The sequence below is a fragment of the Xenopus tropicalis genome, chromosome 2, assembly GCF_000004195.4.
Source record: "Xenopus tropicalis strain Nigerian chromosome 2, UCB_Xtro_10.0, whole genome shotgun sequence".
Lineage (NCBI taxonomy): Eukaryota > Metazoa > Chordata > Amphibia > Anura > Pipidae > Xenopus > Xenopus tropicalis.
Genome location: NC_030678.2, coordinates 11,430,311 through 11,447,937, shown reverse-complemented (window position 1 = coordinate 11,447,937; position 17,627 = coordinate 11,430,311). Strand labels below are relative to the sequence as shown.

General features: G+C 43.5%; 1 protein-coding gene across 1 annotated transcript; it reads right to left on the bottom strand.

The window, feature by feature from the left end:
• Positions 1 to 1,479: 1,479 nt before the first annotated feature.
• On the bottom strand, positions 1,480 to 17,241 carry b3galt5.4 (beta-1,3-galactosyltransferase 5 gene 4). Its single transcript, XM_002938735.3, has 2 exons — positions 17,134 to 17,241; positions 1,480 to 2,424 (listed from the first exon to the last, which is right to left on the bottom strand). The coding sequence occupies exons 1-2, from the start codon at positions 17,239 to 17,241 to the stop codon at positions 1,480 to 1,482; spliced, it is 1,053 nt and encodes a 350-aa protein (XP_002938781.1).
• Between the last annotated feature and the right edge of the window lie 386 nt (positions 17,242 to 17,627).

Sequence of the window (17,627 nt, the reverse complement as noted above, 5' to 3'; positions counted from 1 at the left end):
CCCACCTAAGGGCCCAAATTTGGGAATCCCTACAATAGAATGAATTCTGTGCTATATAATCTTCCTTTTTGTCACAAGCATCTATTTTGTCATGAATATCTAGCTTGGAATATGCTAGTCAGTTACACCTTTATATATTTTGTGTAAAGTTTTGTTTTACATAATTCATTCTGTAAAAAAACTTGTTCTGCTGTATGGATGTTATACATTTGTGAGACAGAATGCTTGTTAAAATTCACAGAATTAAGACTGTAATATAATTATATCCTTTTGTGCGTAAAATTCTCACAAATTTTCACAGAAATATGTCTTTTGTATATTTTTTACCAGTGTATATGGCCACACATTCATTCTGTGTACTGGGGATTGTCCTTTGTATACAGAATGTATTTTTGTAGACAAAATGTACTTTGGACAAAAGGCACGCCATACAGAAACCCCTGTGCAACTGGCTTCATAAACACTTTGAAAGAAGTTATTGGTCTATTGTGCTCTAAAGGGAATAATGTTCTGTACCTGAGCCATGGGGGAGAGTGTAAGGTGCATATACAGTCACTGTATTACATACAGTAAAACCTTTGCAATGGGAAATTTTATTCCCAGATGGGCTGTTTTGTAATAGCAAAGCGACTAAAACTTTTGTCACAGCTTCTGCCTCTGTTTCCAACCTTTGTAACTTATTTGTTACACAGCTCAGTATTTGGAATCATTACAAGGTGGAAAGAAAAGTCACACAATAAGGATTCAACTAAAGTCTCGCCCCAAGACAGGACTGTGATTGGTTGGCTTGTATGCATGTTTAATAGTTACCAGGCAGTGACTAGAGCAAGCAGGCAGGGGAAAGGAGAATATTGTGAGTCGATCCATAAGCTCAGGTCAGTGACATCAGCCAACAGCAAACTGAGCATGTGCAGTAGTTGGGCAAGGCAAAAGATGGAGAGCTACTGTGGGCATCTTCAGGGACATGGGGCTTTATTTCTATAGAGCTTTGGTGGCTTTGGGCTGGTACAAGGGCTCAAAACACATAGCTAAACATTTCTAGCCATATTCTTTTTTACTATCCCTTTAAATAAATCAAATAGGATGGTTTCTCCACTAATAAGGATTCATTATACCTTAGTTGGGATCAAGTACAAGTTTTATTACAGAGAAAAGGGAATCATTTAACCATTTAATAAACCCAATAGGACTGTTTTGCCACCAATAAGGATTAATTATATGTTTATTATTACAGGAAAAAAGGAAGTCATTTTTATTAATTAGAATTATTTGCCTATAATGGAGTATATATATATATAGGGCCACCTTAAGGTACCAGTGGGCCCTGGGCAAAATGTAATTGGTGGGTCCCTACTGGCCCAAGAAATTCAAATGTCCATACTGTAAAGCTCTTCCAGTTGATTAAAATGAAGGGTCTGATGCTTCTGCCAAAAGTTATCCCCTTATCCTGGTGGTCCCTGGGCAACCGGAAGGACCCAATCAGCACTGTACATCCCTTGACCTTCGCAGGGCTTCCCAGTAAAGATAAAGTTCACGTGGTCGGACGCCATGCGAAGTGACCAGTTTCCGATAATTACAGACAGTGAATGGCTTTTTATATATGTGAAACGTTGGCTCAGTATGAAGGTTCTGCAAGTTGATTTTGACTTTCTCCAGACACATCCCTACAAAGACGTCCTCCAGTTTGAAAAATGGGACTGTGCTGGAGACATTCTGGATCTTTTGTGCAACATCTACAGAAAAGACGTATCCAGTCCCTGAGCAAAATGGCGGGTATTTGGTCCCTGGGAATTCTTTTTCATTTATGTACCACTTGCTGTTTATATCCCGTACGGGTCCATCGTCCAGTCTGAGGGAACCAGTAAAGAAGTCGGTTGTCTGATTTTTCTTTATAAGCAGCTCCACGAGGTACAATGTATTAACAAACATATCTGTGTCTGTTTTCATCACAAATGTAGTTTGTGGGCAATAAGTGCAAATCCATTCGACCCCCATTATGGTTTTGAGGGTCAGATTGTAATATGTGTCTATGAAGTCTCTCTGAATAATGTCATTGTAAGTGTTGCTTTCTTCAATGAGTTCCCCTTGCAGGTGTGGGTTTGTGCCGGCGCCCAGAAGGAAATAGGAGGAAACAAGTTTATCCCCAATTAGTCTTTCCTTGCCCCAAGTCTGCCGGATAACGTTCCGCTCCTCCTTTTGACTGTGGGTTGTGGTCACCAACAACACCAAGAATGGGGGGTTCCTCTCGCACTGTATCTTGGGGCGCAGCTGGAACGTCTCCCTCACTGTAGCAGATCTCAGGGAAGGTGAATAAAATATTTTTCCACAAATTGTACAGAAATCCTGTAGATTTAACAATAATACACAGAAGCCAAAACAGAAGATCAGCAACATTGTTGCAAATATCCACTTCAGGCGCAGCATCTGAAATATCAAGAGAATATTTTGGTTAAGTAATTCATTATAATCAAAAATATGAAAACTGTAGTGTTGGGACGAGTAGTTTTCTGGGGAAAAATGTTTTAGCTATAATTATAGTGATTTTAATGGTTTGGTTAAAGGGGCAGTAAACCCTGCTGCGCTGCTCAACCAAATGTTACTCAGCTGTTGCTGGACTACAAATCCCAGAATAATGTAACATATAATGAAGGTTGAGGCATGCTGGGAGCTGTAGTCCAGCAACATCAGGGTTTTATTCGTAAAGCAATATTGCACAATAAAACTTTTCCCCAAATCTCCACAGCCACCAACTGCTTTAAAAATCCCCCAATGAGAATCCCAGCTGATGTGAGTAAATCCGGCTCCCTGTTCTCTGTTCCTGCAATTGGAGTTGGGAGCAATAAGCACAGTTTCCCAGCACTGAACAAGTCTGTCCCTTTATCCCCATGTCTGATTCCTGTGCCATATAATGATGGGAAAATGCAGCCGATGGCCGTGAAGATTTTGGGGAAAGATTAGGAAAAGTTTTATTGTGTAATATTGCTTTAAGAATACAACCCTGATGTTGCTGAACTACAGCTCCCAGCATGCCTCACCCTTCATTATATTATAAATTGTTCTGGGATTTATAGTCCAGCAACAGCTGAGTGAAGTTTGGTTGAGCAGTGCAGCAGGGTTTAGTTCCCCTTTAAAAGAAGGAAAGTTTTATAAATTAAGTGGGAGAGGGAGAAGTTGTCAGTTTGTTTTTAAATTAAATTTTTCTAAATATCTTCTCAAAGTCTGCAACCGTGTATTTCTTATATGCCCTCAGGCGTGCATCGTTGGAGAACTTCAAAGTAAATACCAAACTGCAATTTTTGATAACTGTAAATCTTTGATTTTTTGTGTTGAGAAGATATTAAGCAAATGTCATAAAAACCTATTGTTATATAAAAGATACAGTCATGGCCCAAATTGTTGGCTCCCCAGAAATTATCCCAGAAAATCAAGTATTTCTCACAGAAAAGTATTGCAGTAACACGTTTTGCTATACACATGTTTATTCCCTTTGTGTGTATTGGAACAGAACAAAAAAAAAAGGGAGGAAAAAAAACAAATTGGACATAATGTCGCACAAAACTCCAAAAATGGGCTGGACAAAATTATTGGCACCCTTAACTTAATATTTGGTTGCACACCTTTTGGAAAAAATAAATGAAATCAGTTGCTTCCTAAAACCATCAATAAGCTTCTTACACCTCTCAAGGGGAATTTTGGACCACTCTTCCTTTGTAAACTGCTCCAGGTCTCTCTTATTGGAAGGGCACCTATTCCCAACAGCAATTTTAAGATCTCTCCACAGATGTTCAATGGGATTTAGATCTGGACTCTCCAGTACTTTGTTGCCATCCATTTCTGGGTGCTTTTTGATGTAATTTTGGGGTCACTGTCCTGCTGGAAGACCCAAGATCTCGGACACAAACCCAGCTTTCTGACACTGGGCTCTACAGTGCCACCCAAATTCCTTTGGTAATCCTCAGATTTCATGATGCCTTGCACACATTCAAGGCACCCAGTGCCAGAGGCAATAAGACAACCCCAAAACATCATTGAACCTCCACCATATTTCACTGTAGGTACCGTGCTCTTTTCTTTGTAGGCCTCATTCTGTTTTCGGTAAACAGCAGAATGATGTGCTTTACCAGAAAGCTCTATCTTAGTCTCATCTGTCCACAAGATGTTTTCCCAGAAGGATTGTGGCTTACTCAAGTACATTTTGGCAAACTGTAGTCTTGCTTTTTTATGTCTCTGTGTCAGCAGTGGGGCCCTCCTGGGTCTCCTGCCATAGCGTTTCATTTTATTTCAATGGCGGTGGATAGTTGGCGCTGACACTGATGCTCCCTGAGCCTGCAGGACAAGTTGAATTTCTTTAGAACTTGTTTGGGGCTGCTTATCCACCATCCGGACTATCCTGCATTGCAACCTTTCATCAATTTTTCTCTTCCGCCCACGCCCAGGAAGATTAGCTACAGTGCCATGGGTTGCAAACTTCTTGATAATTTTGCGCACTGTGGACAAAGACAAATCTAGATCTCTGGAGATGGACTTGTAACCTTGAGATTGTTGCTATTTTTCCACAATTTTGGTTCTCAAGTCCTCAGACAGTCCTCTTCTCCTCTTTCTGTTGCCCATGCTTAGTGTGGCACACACAGACACACATGCAAAGACTAAGTGAACTTCTCTCCTTTCTATCTGCTTTCAGGTGTGATTTTTATATTGTTACTTTCCCCAGGTGAGTTTAAAGGAGCATCACATGTTTGAAACAATCTTATTTATCCACAATTTTGAAAGGGTGCTAATAATTTTGTCCAGCCCATTTTTGGAGTTTTGTGTGACATTATTTCCAATTTGCTTTTTTTCCTCCCTAATTTGTTCTGTTCCAATACACACAAAGGGAATAAACATGTGTATAGCAAAACATGTGTTACTGCAATACTTTTCTGTGAGAAATACTTGATTATCTGGAAACATTTCTTTGGTAGCAACAATTTGGGCCATGACTGTAAATACTTGGTATATATAATAAACCTGTTACAGATTTGGCTGCCTCTGTGCATTCCAGAAGACACAGAATGCACAGACAGAATGTTCTGCTGTCAGTAGCCTAAGGGGCTTATTTATTATTCAGTATAAAAAAAAGGTGACAAAACTCATCGCCAGGCTTCACCGTGTAAGAAACGGCATAATTCTTTTTACACCATCCACCCCCACTGCGCTCTCTCATCTTCAACCTTTCTACCTCGCTGCCCCTTCCCTCTGGAACTCTATCCCTGAATCCCTCCGTAGGGAACACTCACTCTCTTTAAGAAAAAGCTCAGCTGTTACCTTCTGGGGCACTAAAACATTATTTTGCCCAGTCCTGCGCTTAAGGGCAAATGCCCATACCTGGTGCCTCTTACCTTCCAATTTGTGCCTGTATGTTACCCAACCAGATTGTAAGCTCTATGGGGCAGGGACCTCCTTCCTACTGTGTCTCATACCACATGACACTTATATATATATATTTATTGTATTTATTTATTATAACACTTGTCCTCCCTGTGTGTAATTGTGTATATTGTAAGACTGTACAGCGCTGCGTACCCTTGTGGCGCTTTATAAATAAAGTTATACATACATACATACATACATATAATTCTTTAATGCTTTTTTCCACTGGAACTTATATAAAATAACACAATAAAATCTGGCATTTGGACAGCAAACTTCTCCATTTATTTTACACAGCTTTTTACACCATTTTTTTGGCGACTTTCATTTTATACAGCATAATAAATAGGCCCCTGTCTGGGGTAACTTTCCATCCCCTTCCGTAGTTCATTTTTATGTCCCAACAAACTTTTTTTAAAATTTGTCTGTAAAGGTTATCATTCCTCTATATCATGAAAAGCAGTATTTAGTAGTGATAAAGCTACTTATTCATAAGCCTACCCATTCACTACTCATTCACTACTCTTTCACTACTCATTCACTACCCATTCTCTACTCTTTCACTATTCATTCACTACCCATTCTCTACTCTTTCACTACTCATTCACTACTAATTCACTACCCATTCTCTACTCTTTCACTACCCATTCATAAACCTACCCATTCACTACTCATTCATAACCCATTCACTACCCATTCTCTACCCATTCACTACTCATTCATAAACCTAACCATTCTCTACTCTTTCACTACTCATTCACTACCCATTCTCTACTCTTCCACTACTCATTCACTACTCATTCTCTACTCTTTCACTACTCATTCACTACCAATTCACTACCCATTCTCTACTCTTTCACTACCCATTCATAAACCTACCCATTCACTACTCATTCATAACCCATTCACTACCCATTCTCTACCCATTCACTACTCATTCATAAACCTAACCATTCTCTACTCTTTCACTACTCATTCACTACCCATTCTCTACTCTTTCACTACTCATTCACTACTCATTCACTACCCATTCTCTACTCATTCACTACCCATTCACAACCCATTCTCTACCCATTCACTACTCATTCACTACCCATTCTCTACTCTTTAACTACTCATTTACTACCCATTCACTACTCATTCACTACCCATTCACTACTCATTCACTACCCATTCACTACCCATTCACTACTCATTCACTACCCATTCACTACTCATTCACTACCCATTCATAAACCTACCCATTCCCTACTCATTCACTACCCATTCATAAACCTACCCATTCACTACTCTTTCACTACTCATTCACTACCCATTCTCTACTCTTTCACTACTCATTCACCACTCATTCACTACCCATTCACTACCCATTCTCTACTCATTCACTACCCATTCAATACTCATTCACTACCCATTCTCTACTCTTTCACTACTCATTTACTACCCATTCACTACTCATTCACTACCCATTCACTACTCATTCACTACCCATTCACTACTCATTCACTACCCATTCATAAACCTACCCATTCCCTACTCATTCACTACCCATTCATAAACCTACCCATTCACTACTCTTTCACTACTCATTCACTACCCATTCTCTACTCTTTCACTACTCATTCACCACTCATTCACTACCCATTCACTACCCATTCTCTACTCATTCACTACCCATTCAATACTCATTCACTACCCATTCTCTACTCTTTCACTACTCATTTACTACCCATTCACTACTCATTCACTACCCATTCACTACTCATTCACTACCCATTCACTACTCATTCACTACCCATTCACTACTCATTCACTACCCATTCATAAACCTACCCATTCCCTACTCATTCACTACCCATTCATAAACCTACCCATTCACTACTCATTCACTACTCATTTACTACCCATTCACTACTCATTCACTACCCATTCATAAACCTACCCATTCACTACTCTTTCACTACTCATTCACTACCCATTCTCTACTCTTTCACTACTCATTCACCACTCATTCACTACCCATTCACTACCCATTCTCTACTCATTCACTACCCATTCAATACTCATTCACTACCCATTCTCTACTCTTTCACTACTCATTTACTACCCATTCACTACTCATTCACTACCCATTCACTACTCATTCACTACCCATTCATAAACCTACCCATTCCCTACTCATTCACTACCCATTCATAAACCTACCCATTCACTACTCATTCACTACCCATTCACTACCCATTCTCTACTCATTCACTACCCATTCAATACTCATTCACTACCCATTCTCTACTCTTTCACTACTCATTTACTACCCATTCACTACTCATTCACTACCCATTCACTACTCATTCACTACCCATTCACTACTCATTCACTACCCATTCATAAACCTACCCATTCCCTACTCATTCACTACCCATTCATAAACCTACCCATTCACTACTCATTCACTACTCATTCACTACTCATTCACTACCCATTCACTACTCATTCTCTACTCTTTCACTACTCATTTACTACCCATTCACTACTCATTCACTACCCATTCACTACTCATTCACTACCCATTCATAAACCTACCCATTCACTACTCTTTCACTACTCATTCACTACCCATTCTCTACTCTTTCACTACTCATTCACCACTCATTCACTACCCATTCACTACCCATTCTCTACTCATTCACTACCCATTCAATACTCATTCACTACCCATTCTCTACTCTTTCACTACTCATTTACTACCCATTCACTACTCATTCACTACCCATTCACTACTCATTCACTACCCATTCATAAACCTACCCATTCCCTACTCATTCACTACCCATTCATAAACCTACCCATTCACTACTCATTCACTACCCATTCACTACTCATTCACTACCCATTCATAAACCTACTCATTCCCTACTCATTCACTACCCATTCATAAACCTACCCATTCCCTACTCATTCACTACCCATTCATAAACCTACCCATTCACTACTCATTCACTACTCATTCACTACCCATTCTCTACCCATTCACTACTCATTCACTACTCATTCACTACTCATTTTACTGGCATCATTATTTCAACTGAAGGATGGGGAATTACCCAGTGATCAAATTAAACCCTAAAATGGCATCAAAATAACCAAAATCCAGCTACCAATGTTCTCACATTTCTTATTTCCCAGTTGTCCACCACCAAGCACCTATCCACCTTTGTCTGCTTTCTACATTTTTTTCTTGATATTTCTTTCTGCAAAGCAGGAGAAAAGCCGCCAAAGCCTTAGATCCCTATTTTATTCTTTAATCAAGTATTTAAAGGGCACTTTTTGGTGGAAAATTGTTGACCCCACTGGAAGTGCGGGTTCATGGAGCCCACAATCTGTATGGGGGAAACAATACCATTTTGTGCAAAAAATGCTGCTAACGGGCACTGTGCCCCCAGCAACAGGAGGGGGCTCCCAGTGGGGCGGCCATGTTGTGGCACTAACATGCAAATGATACTTAGTGCCCCAGTTTGCTCATTATGTGCATGTGAGAGACCCCCAGCTCTACGGGGCCAACAGCTACATTAATAAGCATAATAATCCTCAAGTTTAATCTTGATGGATGCTGATCTTTTTTCAAGCCAGCGTAACTATGTAACTATGTAACTATGTAACTATGTAACACTTTCACATATATTCTCTGTTTTTCTCTCCATGTTGGCGTGTAGTTTAACCCTTCAGTGGTAAGCCCTTGTGCCATAGCTTCATTAAAACTAACCCCCCCCATTGGCTCAGTCACAGATACAAATCCAAAGTCTTTTCCCCACAACATTACTCTCTGCCTGTCTGAGTCCAGAGACAACATTTAAATGATAGTATTTTACCTTTAGTCTTCTTTGTGGTGGGTCTGTTCACAACGTTGGTCTCTAGAGCACTTATCCTTTAATTTAGATGCAATTTGATCATTGAATTGCTGAATTTTCTCAAGAGCAGGCTGCACCCCAGTCCGTAGAGAAGATCCAAATTCAGGAGCTGTTTGCTAATTATACAGGAACTTAATCTTTGCATATTTCAACCTCTTGGGGAAATAGTTTCATTTGTCAGCATTTTGCCTTTTACATTACCCAAAGGTTCCGCGTTCTTTCTGTGCCCATAGTCGTATTGCAGGTGCAATTGGATTCCATAGTTTAAGACAATATACTGAAAATGGAGGGCATCGGCTTTATAGGTTTTGGAGGGTCTAGCCACCTTTCCTTACATAGTCTTACATAATGTGTGGTGGTTCTGCTGGACCCAGAGGTACTGTAGCAGTAGCAGTGGATATATCACTTTAGGGAATAGTTGTACAGTTGTAATTTTGGGTAATGTTATTGGGTACTGCCCCCATGTGATCAGGATTTTGTTGGTTAAACAAATCCAGTAAGAGTGATGGGATAAATGCTGGTCCCTGATAGTGATGTGCCCACACCTGACCCAGACCCACCCACTCCCAACCTGAACCCTACTGCTCCGGCATCTCCACTCTATTTATAGACCCACGCAGCCCTGCCGATGACATCACAAAAGGGACGGTGTGGGCACATCTACAAATCCGGAAGCCAAAGACGGTAGTGTAAGGTCACGGGTAGGGAGAGCAGGCGGAAGGGTTCAAACTGAACCTGCACCCAACCCGCAAATGGTGTGCCGAGTTTGGCCCAAACCCACCCAACCCACGGATAAATCAACATCCCACAAGTATCAGCCCAGCCTGCACATCACTCATCACTGAGCCTCCATTCAGTAGTGTAAATGTGTTTATTAGTTGTCTAAGAACACAACTGGCCTCATATATTAAAGGAGAACTAAAGTCTAAAATTGAAAATCATTAGAATGTATGTAATAACTGTATTTTGTATACCGAACATAGATATAAACATTATGAACTTACTGCACAAGCCCAAGCCCAATAATAAGAATCATAATATGCAGACTGTACTGGTTCCTGTGTTGCCATGTAATGTAATGAAACATTGTAAGTTAGGTTGAAAAAAGACATACGTCCATAAAGCTCAAACATAATGCCTATATATAACCTGTCTAATATTCCTTCCTGACTCCAAGATGGCAATCAGACCAGTCCCTGGATCAACTTGTACTAAGAGCTATCTCCCATAACCGTGTATTCCCTCACTTGTACTGAGAGCTATCCCCCCTACCCCTGTATTCCCTCACTTGTACTGAGAGCTATCTCCCATACCCCTGTATTCCCTCACTTGTACTGAGAGCTATCCCCCCTACCCCTGTATTCCCTCACTTGTACTGAGAGCTATCCCCCCTACCCCTGTATTCCCTCACTTGTACTGAGAGCTATCTCCCATACCCCTGTATTCCCTCACTTGTACTGAGAGCTATCTCCCCTACCCCTGTATTCCCTCACTTGTACTAAGAGCTATCTCCCCTACCCCTGTATTCCCTCACTTGTACTGAGAGCTATCTCCCATACCCCTGTATTCCCTCACTTGTACTGAGAGCTATCCCCCATAACCCTGTATTCCCTCACTTGTACTGAGAGCTATCTCCCCTACCCCTGTATTCCCTCACTTGTACTGAGAGCTATCCCCCCTACCCCTGTATTCCCTCACTTGTACTGAGAGCTATCTCCCCTACCCCTGTATTCCCTCACTTGTACTGAGAGCTATCCCCCATACCCCTGTATTCCCTCACTTGTACTGAGAGCTATCTCCCCTACCCCTGTATTCCCTCACTTGTACTGAGAGCTATCTCCCCTACCCCTGTATTCCCTCACTTGTACTGAGAGCTATCTCCCCTACCCCTGTATTCCCTCACTTGTACTGAGAGCTATCTCCCCTACCCCTGTATTCCCTCACTTGTACTGAGAGCTATCTCCCCTACCCCTGTATTCCCTCACTTGTACTGAGAGCTATCCCCCCTACCCCTGTATTCCCTCACTTGTACTGAGAGCTATCTCCCCTACCCCTGTATTCCCTCACTTGTACTGAGAGCTATCCCCCCTACCCCTGTATTCCCTCACTTGTACTGAGAGCTATCCTCCCTACCCCTGTATTCCCTCACTTGTACTGAGAGCTATCTCCCCTACCCCTGTATTCCCTCACTTGTACTGAGAGCTATCCCCCATACCCCTGTATTCCCTCACTTGTACTGAGAGCTATCTCCCTTACCCCTGTATTCCCTCACTTGTACTGAGAGCTATCCCCCCTACCCCTGTATTCCCTCACTTGTACTGAGAGCTATCCCCCCTACCCCTGTATTCCCTCACTTGTACTGAGAGCTATCTCCCCTACCCCTGTATTCCCTCACTTGTACTGAGAGCTATCCCCCATACCCCTGTATTCCCTCACTTGTACTGAGAGCTATCCCCCCTACCTCTGTATTCCCTCACTTGTACTGAGAGCTATCTCCCCTACCCCTGTATTCCCTCACTTGTACTGAGAGCTATCTCCCCTACCCCTGTATTCCCTCACTTGTACTGAGAGCTATCTCCCCTACCCCTGTATTCCCTCACTTGTACTGAGAGCTATCTCCCCTACCCCTGTATTCCCTCACTTGTACTGAGAGCTATCTCCCCTACCCCTGTATTCCCTCACTTGTACTAAGAGCTATCTCCCCTACCCCTGTATTCCCTCACTTGTACTGAGAGCTATCTCCCATACCCCTGTATTCCCTCACTTGTACTGAGAGCTATCTCCCCTACCCCTGTATTCCCTCACTTGTACTGAGAGCTATCCCCCCTACCCCTGTATTCCCTCACTTGTACTGAGAGCTATCTCCCATACCCCTGTATTCCCTCACTTGTACTGAGAGCTATCCCCCCTACCCCTGTATTCCCTCACTTGTACTGAGAGCTATCTCCCATACCCCTGTATTCCCTCACTTGCACTGAGAGCTATCTCCCCTACCCCTGTATTCCCTCACTTGTACTGAGAGCTATCTCCCCTACCCCTGTATTCCCTCACTTGTACTGAGAGCTATCTCCCCCTACCCCTGTATTCCCTCACTTGTACTGAGAGCTATCCCCCCATACCCCTGTATTCCCTCACTTGTACTGAGAGCTATCCCCCCTACCCCTGTATTCCCTCACTTGTACTGAGAGCTATCTCCCCTACCCCTGTATTCCCTCACTTGTACTGAGAGCTATCTCCCCTACCCCTGTATTCCCTCACTTGTACTGAGAGCTATCTCCCATACCCCTGTATTCCCTCACTTGTACTGAGAGCTATCTCCCCTACCCCTGTATTCCCTCACTTGTACTGAGAGCTATCTCCCCTACCCCTGTATTCCCTCACTTGTACTGAGAGCTATCCCCCCTACCCCTGTATTCCCTCACTTGTACTGAGAGCTATCTCCCCTACCCCTGTATTCCCTCACTTGTACTGAGAGCTATCCCCCCTACCCCTGTATTCCCTCACTTGTACTGAGAGCTATCCCCCCTACCCCTGTATTCCCTCACTTGTACTGAGAGCTATCTCCCCTACCCCTGTATTCCCTCACTTGTACTGAGAGCTATCCCCCCTACCCCTGTATTCCCTCACTTGTACTGAGAGCTATCTCCCATACCCCTGTATTCCCTCACTTGTACTGAGAGCTATCCCCCCTACCCCTGTATTCCCTCACTTGTACTGAGAGCTATCTCCCATACCCCTGTATTCCCTCACTTGCACTGAGAGCTATCTCCCCTACCCCTGTATTCCCTCACTTGTACTGAGAGCTATCTCCCCCTACCCCTGTATTCCCTCACTTGTACTGAGAGCTATCTCCCCCTACCCCTGTATTCCCTCACTTGTACTGAGAGCTATCCCCCCATACCCCTGTATTCCCTCACTTGTACTGAGAGCTATCCCCCCTACCCCTGTATTCCCTCACTTGTACTGAGAGCTATCTCCCCTACCCCTGTATTCCCTCACTTGTACTGAGAGCTATCTCCCCTACCCCTGTATTCCCTCACTTGTACTGAGAGCTATCTCCCCTACCCCTGTATTCCCTCACTTGTACTGAGAGCTATCTCCCCTACCCCTGTATTCCCTCACTTGTACTGAGAGCTATCTCCCCTACCCCTGTATTCCCTCACTTGTACTGAGAGCTATCTCCCATACCCCTGTATTCCCTCACTTGTACTGAGAGCTATCTCCCATACCCCTGTATTCCCTCACTTGTACTGAGAGCTATCTCCCCTACCCCTGTATTCCCTCACTTGTACTGAGAGCTATCCCCCCTACCCCTGTATTCCCTCACTTGTACTGAGAGCTATCTCCCCTACCCCTGTATTCCCTCACTTGTACTGAGAGCTATCCCCCCTACCCCTGTATTCCCTCACTTGTACTGAGAGCTATCCCCCCTACCCCTGTATTCCCTCACTTGTACTGAGAGCTATCTCCCCTACCCCTGTATTCCCTCACTTGTACTGAGAGCTATCCCCCCTACCCCTGTATTCCCTCACTTGTACTGAGAGCTATCTCCCATACCCCTGTATTCCCTCACTTGTACTGAGAGCTATCCCCCCTACCCCTGTATTCCCTCACTTGTACTGAGAGCTATCTCCCCTACCCCTGTATTCCCTCACTTGTACTGAGAGCTATCTCCCCTACCCCTGTATTTCCTCACTTGTACTAAGAGCTATCTCCCATACCCCTGTATTCCCCTCACTCGCTAGAAAGCCATCCAAAATCCTTTCCGAATATTAAACGGAACCTCCCTTCTTCTAAAAGGAGTGGGTGCCCTCGTGCCTGTTGGAAGGACCTACTGGTAAATAAAACATTAGAGAGGTTATTATATGATCCCCTTATATATTTATACATAGTTATCATATCTCATATCATATCACATCTCTTCCCCAGTGTAAACAAACCCAACTTGGCCAGTCTTTCTCCATAACTGAGACTTTTCATACCCTTTACCAGCCACAGGCATGAAAAAAGTTTGGCAATTACACTGGGGGTTTTTTATGCAATCAATGCTTGCCTCCGAACCAAAAATTCAAAAATAAACACCTGCTTTGAAGCCCCTGGGAGCAACACCCAAGGGGTTGGGGAGCAACATGTTGCCCCAGAGCCACTGGTTGGGGATCACTGTTTTAATGTGTTAAAATAAAATATTTTTAAATGCTTGGTCTTCATTTCTTTTAGTCTTCTACTGACTCAGATTTCTTGTTGTAGTTGACATCCTGCCATCCCCGAGCTCGCCGCTTACTACCTGTGTCGATCTCCATCACAAAGCAGCTTCATGTATGTTATTGTGCTTCAGGGAGGACAATGTGGGGTTTAGAGTTTTTGCATTGTTTAATGAAACATTTCCCAGCTCTCCAGAGCCAGTGGCTGCATTAAAATGCAAGAAATCCCCCAATGAGAATCCCAGCTGATGTGAGTAAATCCGGCTCCCTGTTCTCTGTTCCTGCAATTGGAGTTGGGAGCAATAAGCACAGTTTCCCAGCACTGAACAAGTCTGTCCCTTTATCCCCATGTCTGATTCCTGTGCCATATAATGAAGAGAAAAGTTATGTAATTATCTCTATATGTAAGATAATATCAAAATAGCTGATATAGTGCTGGGAACCTAGTCAGCATTCTCATTGGTCAATTCTCTTGCATCTATAATGTTTTCTTCTTGGCACAGGTGCATCATGGATATGGGTACATATAAACTAGTGCTGCCCTATTATACACATTGGATTATAGCACATTGTGTTATCATTTCCAGAATTGGCATCATCAGAAAATACAGCATAATTACTTTTCAGGACTCTGTCTTGCATTATCATCAATAATAAACCTTCTGTTTTCCATTTCAGGAGATTGTTGGGGTTCTCGGCGGCACTGCCTGGTGACCTCTTGGAACGTTGATCTAACAAAAGGATATATTTTTTTCAGTCTTTTCAATGATGCTCATCATGACATGAAACATACAAGTTGATGGAGAATAATGTTATTTTGGTATTTTTGGACATTACAAAGTTCATGTGAAAAATATATTTGCGGACATTCATTCAAAATGAGCAAAAAAAGGTACAATCTTTAGCCATATACACTGCAAGGCCAAAAAAAAGCTGAAAGACTGACTGCACATAAGTACAAGATAAACTGACTGCACCTAACCCAGCAAGACACACATGTACAATAACACACCTATCTTATTACCAATACACTGCTCTTCTGTGATGGAAACACCTGCAATATACAAGGACACAATTCCCTCTCATGCCATTACACAAGCCTGACACAAACCCACGTCTCCTCCTAACTTAGTAACGATATTACCTACACTAGAATGTGATGATCGTCTGCCTTTGCTTCTGACAGGTGTTAATGATGAATTTGTTTTAAAAAAAATTGTATTTCCATTAATAATGAGCTTCTCTGCAAGGGAAAATTCGCACTGAGCATTTCCTCATACACAGTGAAGAATACCTTTTTACAAGGGTTATCTCCAGTTCCAGACATAAACAAAATATATGCATGCTTTTATTGTGTTGGCTACAATAAGCAATCCCATAACAACGCAGTCACTTTTTGTTACTCATTCTTGCCCAAATGAATCCCTTTCTTTCAAGTGTAACAAGTAGAATACTAAGGCATGCTCTGACACTAACCCTACTAAACTACTATAGGGATCCATAGGGTTAACTAGTCCCTATGGCTTTAAACCCTGCAGCTTCCTGGTTTTGTGCTGTTACTGGGCAAAGACCCCTGTATCAGTTTTGAGTTCAGATGTGTGATTATTGGTTCACAGGGAGACCACTCCCTTGGCACTCTGATATAGTGTTTAGCAGGGGGGTGGGTCTGCCTCTTTGGCTGCCTGTGTTCACAGGGGAAGCAGCACTGTGCTGGAGGCAAAGGAACTAGGCCCCAGTAAAGCCATGTGCCCCAGAGTGTGTCAGCCACTCTGGTGAAGTCGGGGACAGGGACCCTGTGAATGAGGACCAGTTAGATAGCAAGTTTTGTGGAGCACTTTCTAGGAAAGTGAGATAGTGAGGGAAGAGAGCACGAGCAGTTTGGCTCAGAGGAAAGTAGCTGTGGGAGTACCCTTCCAGACAGGCACTGTAGCCTTAGTGTAGGGCCACGGTTTAGACCTAGGAGGCAGGTAGATTGAACCCTGATCCAGAGTTGCCGTGGGGCCTGAGGAGTGTGGTATCCAGCTAGCTATTCCACAGAGTGAGCAACTGAACCGGTGGCACTGATCCTGCCGGGCTCAAGGGGAGTTGGGAGGAGCGGGTGTGCCCCCTCTCTGTGCTGTCCTCAGAGAAAGCTATGCTAACTGATGTGTGAGTATATTGCATAACCCTGCAAGTTGCTTGTTGCTGAAAATAAACCAGTTCTACTGTTAAACTGCAAGAACCTTCTGGCGCCCATTTGTTATTCTGCACTGCACACAGCTACAGTGGGTTGTAGTTGCACTACACCATAGCTCCGTTTGGTTACTTCCACATAGCGAAGGCCCATCCTGAAGGATTGAGTCACGTGTACCCCATGCTCAAGGCCTATCTAGCCGTGCTGTTGGCTTGTTACAGCCAAGAAAGGGTTACATTTATGGCGCCCAACGTGGGGCTCGAGCCATCCTTGAACAGGGCGGAGCCATTATCCTGAGGGTGCTGAGCTGGTGTGCATGTAACTTTAAATTTTGCTGACAGGCTGCCGGACTTGATAGGAAAAAGGTGCCTGTGGATGCTGATCGTGAATTCTATGTTGTATTTGGCCGTGGGTTCGGGCTTGAAGGTTCCCCCAAGAGTACCCATTGGCTGTTGAAGCCGTCAATCAATCGCTGTGGATTTTGGCGCGCTTCTGTGAGATCCTGCGGGAAGTCACACTTGTTGACGAGACTTCGCGGAGCGTCGGCCATTTTGTGACAGACCTCGGACCCAGATGCAAGCGCAACATGCTGCCTGAATGGGAGTTGGTAAGCGGTTGCTACCACTGAGGACTGCAACCAGATTATTTCCAGATGACCGCGGCTGCGGACTGGATTGCTGTGAGAGGGGGGGTAAGCAAGCCATTTCCCCCGGGTGTTACTGCGGCGGCGGAACACCCCAACTATAGTGACTTTCCATAGACCCTGCTTTATCGTCTGGAGAGATGGAGGATAAAGGCTGGGAGGGTGGGAGAAATCTAAGGTGCGAGGTTATGCCCGGATTTCCCACTGGTTGGTCACCCCTATGGACTCCCAAGGATGCTGCGGGGCAAGGTAGGGTGGGTCCCAAGGATGCCGGATGCGGATGCGATGCAGAG

What these genes read in the sequence shown, in the direction of transcription:
- b3galt5.4 (XM_002938735.3), bottom strand. Translation starts at nt 17,241, where the DNA reads ATGGCCGACGCTCCGCGAAGTCTCGTCAACAAGTGTGACTTCCCGCAG. An exon ending in ACGGCTTCAACAGCCAATGG is followed by an intron (nt 2,425 to 17,133) that starts GTACTCTTGGGG and finishes TTGATATTTCAG; the next exon opens with ATGCTGCGCCTGAAGTGGAT.